This window comes from Geotrypetes seraphini, chromosome 1, assembly GCF_902459505.1.
Source record: "Geotrypetes seraphini chromosome 1, aGeoSer1.1, whole genome shotgun sequence".
In the NCBI taxonomy this organism is placed as follows: domain Eukaryota; kingdom Metazoa; phylum Chordata; class Amphibia; order Gymnophiona; family Dermophiidae; genus Geotrypetes; species Geotrypetes seraphini.
Window position 1 is genome coordinate 371,890,111 of NC_047084.1, and position 20,421 is coordinate 371,910,531.

The 20,421-nt window shown below is 40.9% G+C and overlaps 1 protein-coding gene across 3 annotated transcripts in view; it reads right to left on the bottom strand.

The window, feature by feature from the left end:
• The window catches only part of PSD3 (pleckstrin and Sec7 domain containing 3), an 811,466-nt gene that overhangs the window by 367,142 nt on the left and 423,903 nt on the right, over positions 1–20,421 (bottom strand). For all 3 annotated transcript variants that reach the window (XM_033915196.1, XM_033915210.1, XM_033915202.1), the window contains one exon: positions 14,205–14,294. In XM_033915196.1, the coding sequence (XP_033771087.1) occupies positions 14,205–14,294 (90 nt within the window). The remainder of the gene's footprint in view (positions 1–14,204; positions 14,295–20,421) is intronic.

The window sequence follows — 20,421 nt, forward strand, 5'->3', positions numbered from 1 at the left end:
ATCAAACACCAATTGGATAGAATCATGGACGAGGAGAAACTACGGGATCCCCGCCAACATGGATTTACTAAGGGGAGATCCTGCCAATCCAACCTGATCAGCTTCTTTGACTGGGTGACGAGGAAGCCGGATGCTGGTGAGTCCCTGGACATTGTCTACCTAGATTTCAGCAAGGCATTTGATAGCGTACCACACCGCAGGTTGCTAAGCAAGATGAGTTCTTTAGGTTTGGGCGACACATTGACAAATTGGGTTGGGAACTGGCTTGGAGGTAGGCTTCAGAGGGTGGTGGTGAATGGCACCCCCTCCGAAATGTCGGAGGTGATAAGTGGAGTGCCACAGGGCTCCGTCCTGGGCCCAATCTTGTTCAACATCTACATAAGAGACTTGACAGAAGGGCTCCGAGGAAGAATAACATTATTCGCCGATGATGCCAAGCTAAGCAATGTAGTGAACAAGAGCACAACAGACAATAATTCGATGGTAGATGATATGATGCATGATCTACTTCTACTGGAGCGCTGGTCTAGGTCCTGGCAACTCAGTTTCAATGCCAAAAAATGCAAAGTCATGCACCTGGGAAGCCGAAATCCATGCAAGATTTACACCCTAAATGGCGAGATCTTGACAAAAACTGAAGCAGAAAGAGACTTAGGGGTGATTGTCAGGGATGACATGAAGTCTGCAAACCAAGTTGAGCAAGCTTCATCCAAAGCAAGGCAAATCATAGGTTGCATACGCAGGAGTTTCGTCAGCCGTAAACCTGAAGTCATTATGCCACTATATAGATCCATGGTGAGACCGCACCTGGAGTACTGTGTGCAATTTTGGAAGCCACATTACCGCAAGGATATACTGAGACTGGAATCGGTCCAGAGAATGGCCACCAGGATGGTCTCGGGACTCAAGGAGCTCCCATACGAGGAGCGGTTAGGGAAGTTGCAGCTCTACACACTCGAGGAACGTAGAGAGAGGGGAGATATGATCGAGACTTTCAAGTACCTCACGGGTCGCATCGAAGTGGAAGAGGATATATTCTTTTTCAAGGGTCCCGCGGCAACAAGGGGACATCAGTGGAAAATCAGGGGCAGGAAACTGCACGGTGACACTAGGAAGTTCTTCTTCACCGAAAGAGTGGTTGATCGCTGGAATAGTCTTCCACTTCAGGTTATTGAGGCCAGAAGCGTGCCAGATTTTAAGGCCAAATGGGACAAACATGTGGGATCTATCCGCAAAGATAGATAGGGAGGGTCATTGGAGTGGGCAGACTTGATGGGCCGTGGCCCTTATCTGCCGTCTATTTCTATGTTTCTATGAGCAGTTAGAGGTTCACCATCAACCGGGATGTGAAACGCATTGATAGCACTGAGATGACAAACAAAGTGGTCTTGAGGCCTGAGATGGATAGATGTAGAAGATAATCTATTACTGAAGATATAGAGGTGGATTTAGCATCATGATGATGAAAAGTACACTAAGTGGAAAACCGTGTCCATTTCTGCTGGTAACAGTGCTGTGTAGACGGTTTTCTTGAGACTTCTAAGATAATCTGACAGGATAAGAAAGATGAACCTCAGCCAATGTCAGCCATGTTGTAAAGACTGAAGATTGGGATGCAGAAGAGATCCGTGAGAAGAGATGGAAAAATCTGAAAAGGCATTGATTCCCTGATACTAAGTTGAAGTAGAAGGGAGAACTGTCAAAGGCTTTGCTAAAATCTAAATACACCACATCTAGTGCACATCCTCTATCGAATTCTCTGGTCACCCAGTCAAAGAAATTGATCAGATTTGTCTGACAAGACCTACCTCTAATAAATCCATGTTGCCTCCAGTCCTGTAATCCACAGGATTCCAGAAGCTTGACCATTCTCTGTTTTAAAAGTGTTTCCATTAATTTGCTTACCACAGAAGTCAGACTTATTAGCCTGTAATTCCCTACTTCTTCCTTACTTCCACTTTTGTGGAGAGAGACTACATCCGCCCTTCGCCAGTCCTCTGGTACCACTCCTGACTCTAGAGACTTGTTGAAAGGTCAGTCAGAGGAGCTACCAGAACGTCCCTAAGTTCCTTCAGCACCCTAGGATGTACACCATCTGGCCTCATTGCTTTGTCTATCTTTATTTTAGCTAGCTCCTCACGAACACAAACCTCTGAAAATCAATCAGGGTCTATTACTCCTCCATCCCTATTCATGTTTGTCTTCTGCGGTCTCGCTCCCGGCACTTCAGCCGTGAACACAGAATAGAAATATCTGTTAAGCAATTCAGCCTTTTCTTTATCAGCTTCTACATATTACTCCCCTTCACCTTTAAGTCTCACAATACCACTTTTGCACTTTTTCCTATCACAATGCAACAATCATAGTGTCTATAGAAGATTTATCATGGCTGGCAAAGGGGTGGGAGCAAGTCTTGAGCATGAACAGATGCTCAAGATTCTGTGCCAACTCATAGTAAATGGCATAGATATCTCCTTAGAAAATTAATAGTCCACTTGTATCTAAATTTCTAAGATAATGAATATACTGTGCTTCACCTTCCCCTTCTCATTCTGATGTTAAATATATGTTTTCTTTAAGACCTCAGAACCACCACTCCTCCATCCCACCCTAGGTGTTTCAACGGGGAGATTCAAGTGGTGAACTCCTCACCGGTCTTTTTTATTATAATTTGATTGGTGCATAACTCTATCGTTCATTGATTTATGTATTAATGTCACTTATCTTAGTAATGGCGATATGTTCACTTCTCACAGTGAATTAAGCGGTAGGACCCGATATGTTTCACCGAAGTTTCGTCAGGGATCCACACAAAACTGCTGTCATCCAACTTACTATCCGTTTCTATTTGAGAGATTTTGGTATTTGAATTACAATATGTTCTAATTGAGCTTTCATAACTCCACATCTTGGGCAAGCTCTCATTTCAAATAAACTTACAAAAAACCCTCATCAATAGGGCAATAAAGACCCTGAATAAGAATTTATACTGGGTCTTTTGTGTGATACAAGTATAGGTATTTGCACTTTATATCACATTCATATTAAATGCTATGAGTGTTGATATTTTGTATTTGGGTGGAGATGGAAACAACATCTTAAAGTTAATATATACCAATAAAATGTTGATAGCAACATTGTTGGTTTAATCATCAATTGACAATGAATATGACTATGCTGTAGACAAAATATATAAACTGCCTGTAGCTGGAAAATTACTAACTACTCTGTTTGTGACATCGGTGTTTCATCATAAAAGTGTGTAACTTGCATAGAGTGGCAGGTATGGATCTGACCAGCTTGATGAGTATACTAGATGAACTCTGTAGGTCTTTGTCTGTCTTTATTTACTAAGTTACTATGTAAGAGCAAGCTGACAGAGGGTCTAAATAACAAATCAACAGACTATACAATTGTAATTTACCTCCATCTTTCAGAAATTTTCTAGAAGTCACACACACACTCATCTACAGATGCATTTGTTGTTGGGTATAAATATGCACAACAGTCAAGTGCTGAAAATGCGAGGCCAGGACAACTGTAATTACTTCAGTGTAAAATGGAAACTAAACCACCAGAGTATATATTGGTAGAAAAATACCTTAAGAACATAAGAAGTTGTCTCCGCTGAGGCAGACCAGAGGTCCATCTCGCCCAGCGGTCCGCTCCCGCGGCGGCCCATCAGGCCCATTGCCTGAGCAGTGGTCCCAGACTATCCGTATAACCTACCTCTACTCCTATCTGTACCCCTCAATTCCTTTATCCTCTAGGAATCTATCCAAACCTTCTTTGAAGCCTTGTAACGTGCTCCGGCCTATCACAGCCTCCGGAAGCGCGTTCCATGTATCCTCCACCCTCTGGGTGAAAAAGAACTTTCTGGCATTTGTTCTAAGCCTGTCCCCTTTTAATTTCTCCGAGTGCCCCCTTGTACTTGTGGTTCCCCATAATTTGAAAAATCTGTCCCTGTCTACCTTTTCTATACCCTTCAGGATCTTGAAGGTTTCTATCATGTCTCCTCTAAGTCTCCACTTTTCCAGGGAGAACAGCCCCAGCTTTTTCAGTCTGTCAGTATATGAGAGGTTTTCCATACCCCTTATCAGTTTCGTTGCTCTTCTCTGGACTCCCTCAAGTACCGCCATGTCCTTCTTGAGGTACGGCGACCAGTACTGGACACAGAATTCCAGATGCGGGTGCACCATGACATGGCAACTTTTCTATCTTAGACGATTTTAAGGTAGCAAATGTTTCAATCATGATTCATGGTGTATAAAGTGTAAAAAAAAAATGTATGTATTTATCAATGTCATCATATACATTTTCAACAAGACTACTATGCTTTTACTCTAAGAATGCACGTCATCACTTCTGTATTGAACACATATCTTTAATGCACTGCTCTTTCAGGAAAAAGACAGGTTTCTATATAATATTAGCTAATGAAGGAAGGAAGCACAACAGCAGGTTCACTCTATCAGTATAGCTGTCATGAGCAACTCTTCCAAGAAAGAGTCATCTACTATACTGAAGCAGACAACACCTCTGGTCAAAGGAAAATCATCTTTAGTTTATTTCATAAAGTAAGACTTATTATAAGAGTTTAATTTAGCTTTCATAGGAATCCCCACCAAGACATTTAAGGCTATTGACCCTTGCACTCTTTTCACCACTATATCACTCTTCCTCTTGAACACTATGCTATGTAAGTTTGTCAATGAAGCGATCTCTTCTTATAATACTACTCTCTACTCTGCCCTAAATATCTTTGCAAGAACATAAGAATTGCCATACTAGGATAGACTGAAGGTCCATCAAGCTCAGTATCCCGTTTCCAACAGTGACTGACCCAGGTCCCAAGTACCTTACCCCTCCCATCTCAAATTCTGTAAGGCATACCAATCCCCAGTCCTAGCTAACCCTTACAATCCTCTTCTTACGTTCCTGTGCCTGATCTGCTGAGCTTCTCTGGCTTAAATCTCCACTCATGCTAAATTTTACACTTCAAATTCCTGCTGACCTCCTTCCAGTCAGCTCTCTCACTTGCAAAACAAGACTACTATACCCATCTGACCAGGGCAGGATTAATTCTTCGAGGGCCCCTAGGCACACAAGTACACTGGGCCCCCTAGCTCTGCCCCGCCCACACCATACACCCCTACCCTGCCCATATCCTGCCCCCATTTATTTACCTGTTTTATAATTTACCTCTTTATTTTCACTTGTATTTCTTTTTTTCTTTTATTATAGAATTCAAAACAAACAACAAAGATTACCATACCAGTGCCAGTGTGCAGTTTTAGTTCTATGCAAGCCCAAACATCTCTGAACAAATCCCTCTTTCCTTCCCTTCCCACCTACTTGCCCAGGACTTTAACTCTGAACCCTTTCCATACATATGTAAAAGTGTTCAAATGCATTGTAAAGCAGTAATACTATCCAAAACATAAGTCTATATTAATAACCAAGTTGCAACTCGTCTCTACTGCCTCACTCTGTCATCCAACTTTAACCCATATGTATAAACAACCAAATCTGCAACTCCTCTGGTACGTTCCACTCAATGTATGATAATTTGTAACAAAACAACAAGGCAAGTGGTCCACTAAAGAATCCAACATGGAACAAAAGATCAGCAGACAATAAGGAAATTCAAATCACTTTACAAATTAACAAATAAAACAAAAAATGGAAAATAAGATATCATTTTATTGGACTAATACATTGTCTAATTAGGTTTCAGAGATCAAACCCTCTTTCCTTAGGTCAGTAAAGGATACTGCAGTAACGTATCCTGACCTGAGGAAGGAGAATTTGGCCTCTAAAGGTTAGTCAAAGATGCATTAAAATTAGTCCAATAAATCGATCACCGTATTTCCATTTTCTGTTTATAAACATTTATCAACACAGCTACAATACTACTTTATCCTATAACAAAAAATTAAAAAACAGAAATTTTTTTCTACCTTTGTCGTCTTGATTTTCAGCTGAATTATGTGTTTGGGTCTTCCCATTTGTACTAGAGTTCTCCATAGTTTTATTGTAATCCACAGTCAATAGCTTTTCTGTAGTCGATGAAGCAAAGGTATAGAGGGTTTTGGTGTTCTTTGCTCTTGTCCAATATTCATCTAACATTGGACTAGGACTCGAGCACGAGTTGATGGCACCTAACAACCTTTGTCTCCCAGTTTCTGCTTTCCTCATCTTGTCATTTTCTTCCTTCATCCACTGCCCTTCCAGAAACTGTCTGCCAACCCCCTTCCATCTTTCCATTTCTCCTACTGCCCTCCACCTGCCTCCTTGGTCTGGCATCCATCTTCTTCCTTCTGTTCTCCTCATGGTCTGCCATCTCTCTCCTTCCATTTCCCTCTCTCTTCTCATTTCCTCCACTCAGATCTAATATTTCTGTCTCCTTCCCCTTTCCTCCCATGCTCTGGCATCTCTCTCTTCTCTATTTTCTTCTTCTGTCTAAATTAAATTCTCTCTTACTATTCAGTTCTCAGTTTCCCTCTTTTCACTGTGCCTACCCACAGATTGCCACCCCTTTCCTTCATCCCTCCATTATCTCACTAACTCTCTTCTTCCCCCTATCCAGCATATGCCTTTTTCTTTCTCCCCTCCTTCCATCCAGTATGTGTTCTCTTTCTCCACTTCCATTCAGCATCTGCTCTCCCCTCTCAAATGACATCCATCCGCCCTCTTCTCTCTCTCCCTTCTTCCCACTTCCATCATCTGTCCAACTTCCCCTTTCTCTCTCTCTCTCTCTTCCACTCCGAGCCTCCACCCAGGGGCCTATCTCCCTCCCTACCCCTCACCTTCGCACGTGTCACCACTTACATTATTCATTATTCTTTGGAGGGTTTTTAGGAAGTTCCCATGAACTGATTAGTCACCCTGTGTAAACCATATCAAATTTAACTTAATACAATTTCCTCCTTTTGAATGGTAGGTGTGCATGTGCAAAGATAGAATACAAAGGACTAGCAGCAGGTTTTTGGGATTGATTTGCACTTGAGACTGACCCCTCCTTATATATATATATATATATATATATATATTCTTAGGCTTTTTTATATTTTTGGAAATCAGAACTGAAACATTGAGGTTGGAATATGTCAACATCCGGTAGTATTTCAGAAAAGGTTCTGCCAATGTAGTCTTATTTATTTACTTACTTATATCAGTGTTCTTCAACCTTTTGATACCTATGGACCGGCAGAAATAAAATAATTATTTTGTGGACCGGCAGTTGAAGAACACTGGGCTACGTCGTGCCCATCTCCACTCAATCTCCACCCCAGACCCTGCCCCCATAACAGTACTAATTGTAACACCATTTTTTCCATTCATTTTTCATATATACACACACTATATACAGTAAGGGAATTTTTTAAGTACCTTCTTACTTCTCATTTATAATCTTAATGTATATTTTCTTCAAACCACTTAGAACCTAACGGATGTAGCGGTATATAAGAAATAAATTACATTACATTACATTACTATAATTGTATTAACATCACATAATGGTTAATACAAAATTAAAATACACAAAGCACACTGTATGCTTTTTAACATTCTTTACTAACAGAAAACAGATAACCCCATGCAAATGCAGGATCAAAAACTAAAAGTATTAATATTTACAAACAAATCCTAAGATGCAAGACTCTGCAAGCAGTACAACCCCAGAGGAAAACAAATAAATGCATTTCTTCCTGAACAGACAAATCTATCACTAAATAAAAAAAATAAAAGCATTTCCACTACCATTGTTGTCTCTCTCCCTCCATGTGCCTTGCCTTTTGGCCTGCTCCCCGCCAACCCCCCCTCCACCCCCACCCCCGGTGTTATCTTTGGGCTGGACCACTGTGCAATCAATGTGGCATCTTTGGGCCAGCTTCCTGAGTGCTGCATTGCACAAAGCTGTGGGCAGCGGCTCCTCGCATGCATCCCATGCCTCATCTGGAAGCCTTCCCTCTGACGTTGCGACGTCAGAGACAAGGCATCTGGTTCAGGCGCAGGACGCGCATAGGAGCCTTTTCCCACGGCTTTGTGCACTGCAGCACTCAGGGAGCTGGCCCGAAGATGCCACCTTGATCGCATCGTGGACCGGTGGCTGACAACACTGTCTTGGGCCCGATGGACCGGAAGAAAATTTCTGCAGACCAGCACCAGTCCACGGACCGGCGGTTGAAGAACACTGGTTTATATCCTGCTTGATCTCACTATTCTTGACAGGTATAAAAATTTACCACATATAATTAAAATTTCTTAAAAATACATAGCAGAAAAACGTACCAAAAACAAGACATACACTGGACAAGTAACAAGCTACCTACTTTCAAAATTCATACCGCCTTTGGTAAAATGCATGTAGATATGAACATGTGTGTGCCAACTACATACATTTTATAACTATCAACATCTAAAGCAGGGATCTCAAAGTCCCTCCTTAAGGGCCGCAATCCAGTCGGGTTTTCAGGATTTCCCCAATGAATATGCATTGAAAGCAGTGCATGCACATAGATCTCATGCATAGTCATTGGGGAAATCCTGAAAACCCAACTGGATTGCGGCCCTCAAGGAGGGACTTTGAGATCCCTGAACTAAAGCATCAACTGAGGCAACTCAGCAAAATATGTGTCTAAATTACGGCACTTTTTTACTATTTACAACACAGATGAATAAGTGCACACACAGACATGTATATTTGTCATTTTAGAATCCTACACAATTATATGCTCCCAATTAGGCACATAATCTGCAATCATTTCACAAACAAATTTGGGAGGAGGGATTAACAAGGCAATCTCCTCTAGTCCCTCCTGGACAGCACTACCCATAATTAGCACTTTGATTTTGAGCACTCCCAATGTTCATTCTGGTGCTCAGCAATGTGCATTCCCCTTATGAAATAGAGAATACATGTATATATTTTGGCCCTGCCCTAACCCTGCGCAAACTACATTTCTCCCATATGCATAATATTCGTGATTTGCACATGTAAACCTTGGCTTTCTAAAATTATAAATAGGATAGGGTTTTTAATGTAACCTCTTTAATATTGGCATATGCAAAAAAATTCAGCAAAATCAACCAGTAACACTTATAAAATCCATGTTATTGAATATAATATATATCAGATGTGCATGTAATATTTATGTATTTAGCATTCTAGTAACATACCCCCTTTTTAAATTTCTTGTAGAACATTTAGCAAATACTTTGTTTTGTTTAGAAGTCCTGGTAGTTATCTATCATTTAGCAACTGAACTGTTGTCAATGATCCATTAATGAAACCCTGATTGGAATCAATTTCTCAAACTTTACACAAAATATGCAAAATCATACTGTTTATTAGATAATTGCCCTCCAGTGATTATGAAATCATCTCCTATTACTTTTGAAGTAAAGATCTATGAATGGATTTCAGCTTTATTACATAAAGGAGAATTTCTGAATGTCTTGTTAAATTGATGGACGGTTTAGTTAACACTGAATTGATGGACTTATCTTGATGGATTTCTATTTTGCACGAATCCCAATCTGGTTTCCATCCATACTATAGCACGGAAACAGTTTTGGCTTCATTGGTAGATTATCTTCACTATCTATTTAGCCTAGGGAAGAATGCACTAATTTTTACAGTTTGACTTGAGTAGTGCATTCGATTAAGTCGATAATGGAATTATGTTCAACTGTCTTGATGCAATTGGAATTTCAGGTTGTGCTGCAGTGGTTTGAAGGTTTTTTAAAAAAATGAACTTAACAAGTTTATTGTGAAGAAGAATATTCTTTTTTTATTTATTTACAAACTTAAATCTCAAGTATTACACTTGAGCAATAATAGTGCAATAATAGTGCAATAGTGCAATAATAGTATTACAGAAAGCATAGTGCAATAATAGTGCAATAGTGCAATAATAGTATTACAGAAAGCAATAATAGTGCAGGTAATTTGATTTTAGAAACATTCAATAAAGAAAATAAATTTTAACTATTTATTTTCAAGTCCTCCTTTAGATCCAAGATTTTAGAAACAGCAAAAATAAGAAAAAGAAAAATACACAAATGTGTATTAAAGGATGCTATAGACCAGTGGTTTCCAAACCTGTCCTGGGGGACCCCCCAGTCAGCCAGGTTTTCAAGATATCCCTAATGAATATGCATGAGAGAGATTTGCATATAATGGAAGTGACAGGTATGCAAATCTCTCTCATGCATATTCATTAGGGATATCTTGAAAACCTGACTGGCTGGGGGTCCCCCAGGACAGGTTTGGGAACCACTGCTATAGACTATAGTGCTGAAAACATGGTTCCATATTTAAATAAAATTATATAGGGCTCAAGATTTTTCTCCCTCCAGACAAGACGTTGCCACAAAAGTTATCAATTGATATGGTTCAAAGAAAACGTATTTAACAGTACGGTAACACACAATAAATACACTTACAAGGATGCCTCAAATAGAAAGTAGTTCCCAAGGATATAACCCCAGGTTTCAAAAGAAGAAATTCATGGCAGAGCTTTTGCGTCTCCTGTGACAGGTCAGGAAACATCTGTATTTTTTGACCAAGAAAAACTTTTTGTCTATTTTTAAAGAAAAGTTTTAACAACCATATTTTATCTTTCGGAAGAGCTACAGTTATCGGTGTGGCAGGCAGTGCTACCTCTATATCCGATGTCTCTAATAATGCTGATACATTCATTGGCTCTTGATTAAGATTTTTTTCAGGTAAATAATACATACGTGACAATGGTGGTTACGTTTCTTCTGAAACCTCTAAGATTTCCACTAAATATCTCTTAAGCATTTCCCTAGGAGTTACTATTACAAGCCTAGGGAAGTTAATCAGCCTTAAATTATTACTACGAGAATTATTTTCAAGCATTTCAATTTTTTTCCTCAAATTAATATTGTCCTTAACTAAAGTCTCTTGCAATTGTTTAGATGTACACATTTCCTGTTCAATTTTCTGAATAGATGATTTAGAGACAGTCATATCCGTTTTCAATTCCTTAAGCTCTTTAGTATGTTCCTTAATTTTCTCTTCATTATGTTGAAAATTAGGGCTTATAGTCTTCGCAAAGCTAGTCATAAGATTCCACAAGGAGTCTAAGGTTACCTCAGGCAGTTTAACTAAGGAAATTAAAGCTTGTGTAGTAGTAAAGTGCTCACTGTTCTGTAGAGTTTCTTGGGAACTTGCTCTCTGGTCATACCTTTCCGCAAAGATGGATTTGTCCCAGAAACTTCCATTAGGGCTCCTTGAGCAAGAGCCTCAACCTCTAAGCCCTCTGCTGGATCAATGCTTACCTCAGGAGGAGAGAACACCACGGGCTCCGGGGTTTCCCCACCCCTTGGAGAGCTGATAACCTGAGACTGCGGGGTGGCACCCTTACGTCGGGGCTGAGTGTTGTATCTGGCTCAAGAGGAACTGCTATGGGCTTGCCTCCCTGCAGGCTGCCATCTCACGCCATCGAAATCTCCTGCATATGCCTCAGCAGTTCTTCAATATTGCCGAGAGTAGGCACTCCGGTACGCCGCGAGGCGCCAGCAGCGCTCCGGCCTCTTCTACCCTGGTGCGAACAGCTCAGCGCATCCAGTTAGCAGCAGCCATCTTGGATCTTGATTCTTCGTGAGGAAGAATATTCTGATGTTTGGAGCAATGCATATGGAGTCCCTCAGAGTTCACCACTTTCTCCTTCTCTTTTTAATATTTATTTGGCATCTCTGGGTAATAAACTATAAAAATTAAGTTTGAAATTATATAGTTGTGCAGATGATATAACTAATCTAATTCCTATCGCCTCTTTAACATCTGATACACAATATTTTATATCATCCGTAAGTGTGCTCATTGAGCAATGGGCCAAGAAATTTAGATTAAAATTAAACTCTTATAAAACAAAAAAATTTTGGGCAAGTCCAACTAATAAAATTAAAGAAACTTCTTTGATATTAAATGGAATTGATTATCCTATCAATTCTGTTATCAAAATATTAGGAGTATATTTAGATCAGTCTTTAACCTTTGATGCTCAACTTGACACTTTAGTTTTAAAAAAAGTTTTTTCACATTGTGAAAGCTTCGTACTATAAAATCTTAATTTTTCGTCCTTCAGACTGATAGTACAATCATTAGTTTTGAGTATCTGCTATAATAAAACTCTTACCGCACATGTGCAGTTCACACTTCATGATCCCTGCGTCCCTGATCCGTAGCTCTGTGGCAGACATACGCAGTACAGCAAGCGACACAGTACAGTATGCGACGCATGCGCCGGTGCAGATTGTGGTGGTTTGCAGCGCATGCGACGCTTTCCTCAACTTCCTCCAACTGGAGCTTGCGGCGGTTTGTGTGCGGCAGTTGCACTATCTATAGAACGAGCCTGTGTCGGACACTTTTCCCTAACTATACAATGTTATAAACAAAAAGGTAGGTGGGAGAAGGGGCACAAGAAACAGAAAGGCAGGGAGATAGACAGACAGACAGAAAGAAAAACGGACACACAGTAAGACAGGGTGCCAGGGAAAGAGATAGAAAGAATAGAGAGACAGACAGAAAAAAAGACATCAGACACATACAGCGGCCAAGGAGAGAGAGACAGAAACAAAGACAAACAAGCAGAAAGTGGCCAAGGAGAGAGACAAAAATAAAGAAAGACAGACAGACAGGAGCCAAGGAGAGATAGAGAGAGAGAGAGAGAGAAAGTCAAACAGACAGATAATGGCCAAGAAGACAGAAATAAAAAAAGACAGACAGCGGCCAAGAAGAGAGACAGAAAGACAATAAGACAAACAGACAGCAGCCAAGGAGAGAAAGAGACAGAAAAAAAAGACATACAGACAGTGGCCAAGGAAAGAGACAGAAAGAAAAAAAGGACAGACAGACAACAGCCAAGGAGACAGAAATAACAAAAGACAGACAGCGGCCAAGGAGAGAGACAGAAATAAAGACAGCCAGTGGCCAAGGAGAGAAATAGAGACAGAAAAATAGACAGACAGATAGCGACCAAGGATAGAGATAGAATAAAGACAGACAGACAAAACAGATAGGGGGCCAGGGAGAGAGACAGAAAGACATACAGAAAGAAAAGGGGCAGGAGAGAGAAAGAAAGACAGACATACAGAAAGAAAGAAGGAAATTAAGAAATGCCAAAGTCTACACATCTATTCTAGCATCTGCAACGGTTGCGTGTGGCTGTTTCCTCCACCTGACTAAGGAGCCTGCGGCGGTGTGTGTGTGGCGGTTTCCATATCGCTACAAGGAGCCTACGTCAGACCCTGCCAGAGCTGCTTCAGAAAAATGGGTGTATGAGTGGTACAGGGGTCTGCTGGAAAAATGGGAAAGCAAACAATTTGAGACCCGCAGCGTCCAACAACATAAGAAAAACAAACAAACAACTTAACATTCAGAAAACTGTTTAAAGCCTGGAAATCAACCGTACAAAGGATATTAATGCTCACATAGTATGTTTTCAGTAGATTTTGTGATCTATTAAGTCTACACATCTATTCTAGCAACTGCTAATGTAGCGGGCTTAAACACTAGTATTAGAATATTGTAGCATTATCAAGAGGATGCAAATTATTCAAAACACCACACTGCATTTAATTTTCAATTTGAAAAAATCAGAACACATGACACCTTATTACCAAAAGTTGCATTGGATTCCAGTCGAGGCAATAATTTTCAAATCTGCTTGTTTATGTTATAAAACATTTTTCGGTCTTGCTCCAAATTATAAATCATTTTGATTTATCAGAAACTAATCGCTCTACATGTAGTATCTCTGTTCTCCTTCCCATCAATAAAAGGTTGTATATATGAAAGATTTTTTGATAGGACTATCTTTTCAGGCAGGAAAATGGAATAAAAAGCTTTGGTGGTTTGATCTTGACTTCTTCTTATCAGTCTTTTAAGAAGATCATTAAAAATTTGTTTGATAAATTTGTATAATCAGATTAGTCTATCTTATCATAAAGTGATCTTATGAATTATGTATTTTTGATATAAAGACACTGTGTTTTAGTTTTCTTCTCATTGCAAAATACATTGAACCATGAGCTACTGTGGTATAAAAATAAAGTTATTATTTTTATTATATTAATTTGCAAAAAAATAATTGCAAGGATATTAATAAATGAAAAGCAAAGCATCCAGTATTGCACACTAAATATATGGTTATATTTCACCCACTTACCTTTAGCAGATCCTTGGGGAAATCTTTCCCTTCATTCACACCTTGAAGGTTGGAGATGAATTCCTGACATGTCATCTTCTTCCCAATATTCTGAAAGATGGCAAGTGATACATTACAAATCACAAAGACATATTTTTTGTTCCAGGTATTAAACTCAAATGAGTCAATTGGATAACATGAAATACTGTACAGAAAATCCAGAGGTAAAAATTACATTTATTCAGAAAACACACACATCACACTCAGCCTCCAACATTTATAGATATTTATCAATCTAAAATATTGTAATATGCATTTAAAAGATAACAACCTCATCAGTTAGTAATAGCACCTTTGACTGTCCTTTCTTTTCACAGTTAAGCAATCTATGATAAGCAAGCAGAGACCAAAATCCCTGGCCTGCTGCTTTAAGTCTTACCCATAAAATAGTGTGGGTTACATTTACAGAGCCTTACTGGTAGAAGGCAATCCATGAGGGGCATAATCAAAGCATTCAGACATCCAAAAACCTGCCTAAATTGGCACTTGGACATCCTAATTGCCAGGATGTCTTAGTGCCGATAATCAAAACAGTCTAGCAAGGTGTTCCAGCCTCTGTATGTTCAGAGTACGAAATGGGCATAGTGGAGGCGTGTTATGGGCAGGCTTTGGGCAGTCTCAAGGGCGGGTTAGACATGGACATCTTGCAGTGATAATCAAACATTTTGCAAGACATCCTGAATGAAACTTATATGTTTGGAACTACACCTGTTTAGAAAGGTCTAAGTGCCTCAAAGGTGCCCAAATTGATCAGATGCCCATCAAGGTAAGACACCCCCACACTCCCCCAGTGCTCTTAGACTCCCTCACACCCACAAAGATCAGAATACAAACGTACATACCTGTCTCCAGAACATCAGCACCTGGTATAGGAAAACCTAGTAAAGCTGCACATAGGTGTCATAAGTAGCCTGGAGGATGAGCTAGTGAACCCATAAAGAGGAGTAGCAAGTCCCATAACCCACTCTAACCACTACATTCATGGTGGAAAATGTGAGCCTACCAAAACCCTACTCTACTGTTATATCTCCCCTGCCCAGCGACCATGATCAAACAACTACAAACAATACAAAATACAGCCCTAAGACTCATCTATTCGCTGAAAAAATACGACCACATCACAGAGGAATACCACAACTTACACTGGCTCCCAATACAAGCAAGAGTATACTTCAAATTCTACTGCCTACTATTTAAAGCTATAAATGGAAACAGCCCAAACTACTGGAACAACCAACTAGCTCAATCCATCTCAACCAGACACAGGAGAACCCACTTACTATTCACACACCCGCCAACCAAAAATGTCAAACAAAGAAAACTATATGACAACCTAATGGCCACCAGAGCAGCAAAACTAGACAGACAAAGCACCAATCTGCTATCTTTGACCACAGACTATAAAACCTTCAAAAAAGAAACAAAAATCCTACTCTTCAAAAAAATACATAAAACCTATTTAACATGACCAGATCCCAAGCTTCACCTACTATACTATCTACTCTTTATCAAATCTAAAATGTTCAAATTACCCATTATGTATTACCTAATTTCATGACAATTCTTATGTAATCCGCCTATATATGTCATAACATCATGACAATTCTTATGTAATCCGCCTTGAACCGCAAGGTAATGGCGGAATAGAAATCACTAATGTAATGTAATATAGGTGCCACCTGTAGCCATAAGGGCTATTCAGCTTGTAGACAGGTGGATATAGTGGGTTTTGGGGGTGTTTTGAGGGGCTCACCATAACCTATATGGGCGTTCTGGTGAGATGTTTATCTGGCACCCTCTAAGGTGCCCCACTGCTCTGTTGTCATGTCTGGGTGACCAGTCCATTACAGGACTGGACCCTCCCAAATCCAAATGGTCTTGTTCTCGGCATTTGGGACTTGAACAAAATTTTTGTCGAAAATGTGGTAAAAAGATAGACATCTCTGCAGTCTGGGCATCCCAATGGCCTGGACGTCCAGATTTTTTTTTTTATTATTTCTAGATATATGGTGGTTTGCCTTTTGAAAATAGGCATTTTCTTACTGCTGACTTTGGGCGTCTAGTAACATACATCCAAATCAGACTTAGAAGTATGTTTTGAAAATGCCCCTCCATTTACATTATATAAATTCAAACATGAAAAACACGACAAACTATGGCCTTGATCCAACGTGCAATAGTGGGCTATGAAATATAACAAAAAGATGATCAAAAAGGTGAAATTCATTTGTCTGTAATGAGAGCAAAAGTTACTGATATGCTTGCTAGAAATGGAAAAGGGCAGAAGGAACCTGATAAAATTTTTCAAATGTCTGACAGACTTTGAGAGGAAGCCTTGGGAGAAACTCAGGGATGGAGTTTATGATGTGAAGTGCACGCCTGACCTCCGCGCTCCTGACTCGTGCACCTGCTGTCCCAAAAGAATACGAAGCTGTCAAGGGAGGGAAGGAAAAATTTTAAAAGGTACGGGTTTAAAAAATAAAAAAGGTACCAGTACAAAGGGGGGGGGGGGGGCATAATAAAAAAGGTACAAAGGGGGGCTATGATTAAAGGTAGAGGGGGGATAAAGGTAGAGGGAGGGATTTGATTAAAAAGGTACAAGGAGGGTATGATTAAAGGTATGGGGGATGATTAAAAAAGGTACTGGGGGTACGTGGGGGGATGATTTAAGGTACTGGGGGGATGGGGGATTATTTAAAGTACTGGGGAGTAAGTGGGGGGTATGGAGCTTGCCTGCTTGTCACTAGGCCTGCCTGCCTGCCACTAGGCCTGCCTGCTCTGTGCCCTGTCCCGGCCTACAACTAGACCACCAGAGGGGGGGACAGGGTACAGAGCCTGGCAGGGAGAATTTGGTTCAGAATTTTTTTTATTTCCTCCTCTAAGTCTAGGATGCGTCTTATGGTCAGGTGCGTCTTATGGAACAAAAAATACGGTATTTTGTACCTGGGGTAATGGAGAATTAAGTGACTTGCTCAGTATCAAAAGGAGCAGCGCTGGAATTCAATCCCACAATAGGGTTCTGGGGCAGCAGCTCTACCACTAGGACATTCCTCATCTCCACCTCACTTCAAATGTCTTAAGATGGTTACAAGAAACACTTATGTATTCCATCTCAGTAAGTGGGAATATATTATGAAACTGGATGTTAGGAATAAGATGATTGGATCAAGGGGGCAGAAGACTAAAAGACAAAAATAGAGATTTCTGGGTTATGTGAGAGGGATTATGCTATGTAATTCTTACATAAAATATATGAATACCATTTTGATTTATTTAGTATGGAAAATGGTACATCAAACTTTAGGGGGGAAAATGACAACACAAGATATCACAGGAGCCAACTTTTAAATATGATTGGGGGTGCTGAACTCATACAATTTTCCCTCACCCAGCAAAGGAAAAAACGTAAGGAAAACCAAAATAATGTACTGTACATAACATAAGTCTTTATTTGTATACCGCACAATGCCTTGCAGTTCTAGACGGTGTACAAAAGGAATACAACAAGGAACATTGTTAACATTAATGATAGATAAACCAAAACATGCTATTAAGGCACATAGATATTTCCTATTTGTTACAGACGGGTGGTGAATGACAAGCTTGGCTCTAAATGTCAAGCGCAGGGCAAAGTAATGTGGACAAATCAAAAGCTAGAGTCCTGCCACTCTCTCCTCCCCCTCACAGCTTGTCATACTTTCTCACTCCCCTCCATTCAAGCCATTTTTAGCACTTTTCTTCAACTAGTCTCTCTCTTCCCTCAGCCCATCTATACCATACTCCATTCCCCTAATTTATTTCATTTTCCCCTAATTTCTTCTTTCCCCCTCACTTCTCCTTGTCTTTTTCCCTATTCCCCATGCACGTTTTAATTTTTTTCTTTTTTGCATAGGCATAATGTGATGTTTTATATTTGGGACACTATGGGCTGTTACATGGCTTTGCAGAGAAAATATAGTCTGATAGCCAAGTAGAGATGGTTTTTTTAGTAATTGAAACTCCAAGTCTGTTAGGATCAAAAGCTAGCAGAATCTACTATGAGGTTTTGTCCAATCCAGCTATAATGTTGGAGCAAGTATGCAGTCTAATGTATGCAGTGATGCCTCATCTGGATGGGAATGTGGTTTGGGAAAGACGACAAATAGAACTATTGATTGGTTAAGATGAAATTCTGAGACAACTTTAGCTAGGAATTTTGGATGAGTCTAAAGGACTACTCTGTCATTGTAGAATCTTGAATAGGATAAATCTGATACTAGGGTTTGAAGCTCACTCATCCAGCAGGCAGATGTGAGGGCTACGAGGAAAACAACCTTCCAATTGAGAAATTTGAAAGAGCAGGTTGAGAGTGGCTCGAAAGGAGACTTTATAAGAGCAGATAGCATGACATTGAGATCCCAGGTCACAGGTGGAGGCCTGATAGATAGTTTAGTGTTAATGAAGTCCTTTTATGAATTTGGATAGCAAGTGGTGAACAGAGATAGGTTTATTGTCCAAGGGAGTATGAAACGCCCTGATGGCCCTGAGAGATGTACTCAAACCGAGTTGGTCTTGAGGCCTGAATTTGAGAGATGAAGGTGGTTGTCCCGAACGGGTGGGTGTTGACATAAGTTGCACCAACAAGGAACTGACCAGGACAATCCTCTGGTCAAATGAGCCTGCACCCCTATGGGGGGCTTCTTCCCAGCCGCCACATAAGCCACTGAAATGGCCAAGCAAATCCACCTGGCAATGATAGCCTTAAAGGCTGGCCTACCTTTGCAGACAGGACCCACCAGAACAAACAGGTGGTCAGAGAAATGAAACTCGTTGGTAACTTCTAAATACCCCAACAAAAGCCTGCGCACATCTAGAGATCGCAGCACCCAATCCTGATTCTTCAAACCAAAGGAAGCAAACGCAGGAAGCCAAACTTTCTGATTCACATGGAAGGTGGAAACCATTTTTAGAAGAAAGGAAGAAACAGTACACAGCATCACCATGGAATCTATAATATGCATAAAGGGATCGCTACAGGAAAGAGCCTGAAGCTCCGAAACTCTCCAGGCTAAAGTGATAGCCACAAGGAAGACTGTCTGGCCATGAGATCCATCAAAGATGCCTGCTCTAAAGGCTCATATGGCGGAAGAGCAAGAGATCATAAAACCAGATTTAGGTTCCATGGTGGACAGGGAAGGCGCCAGGGAGGCCGTACTCATAACATACCCCTTAGAAACTGGACCACATCTGGAGGTATAGCCAAGAAACCCCTCCGTGTAGGAGGGTCCATATATGAAAGACCAGCAAGCTGAACCCAGAGCAAAGCCACAGCAAGACCCTGCTTCAGGCAATCTTGTAGAAATTCCAAGACCCGAGGAATCGAATGAAGAGAAAGGTCCTCCGGTTTGAGGATACAACAAGCTTGGTAACACCTCCAAGTCTTTGCATAGGTCGCCCCATAGACTTCCAATTACAATGAAACACCGAAGAGCCCCAGCCCATCAAGGTCGCATGCCCAAGAGCCACTCATGAATATCAAAGCAGTTCGCATTCTGCATAGCAATTGGCCCCTGCATGAGGAGGCAAAAGAGATAAGGCAACTGGAGCCCTCCCCTGCCCCTGCTGGAGCTGAACCAGGTTGGCATACCTCGGCCGCTTCAGCTAATTAGAAGACACCAGGATCCCCGGCCCCTCGTGGATTGTTAGCCATCTCAACAGACGCCATACCATGGGCCACGGAGGGAAGACATAAAGAAGACCCTCCCAGGACCAGGGCTGAACCAGAGCATCCAGGCCTGCGCTGCCGGCCTCTCAACGACAACTGTAGAACTGATTGGCCTTCTTGTTTGCTGCAGTCGCCATGAGATCAAACAATGAAACCCCACTGATGCACTATGCAAGCAAATGCTCTGCAAGAGAGAGACCACTCTCCGGGGACCAATGTCTAACGACTGTGAAAGACAGCCAGAACATCATCCACACCTGCCATGTGCACCACAAGGTGTCTTTCTGCCCACCAAAAGACAGCCAAACCTCCACACTCAGAGAGGGACCCTTTGTGTCCCCCTTACGATGGACTAAAGCCACCATGTACGGCTCGATGATGGAGATGACCTTATAACTGGAGAATGGCCAACTGAATCGTCCGCAGTTCCAGGCGATTGATCAAACATTTGCATTCTGAGGTCACCCATCGGCC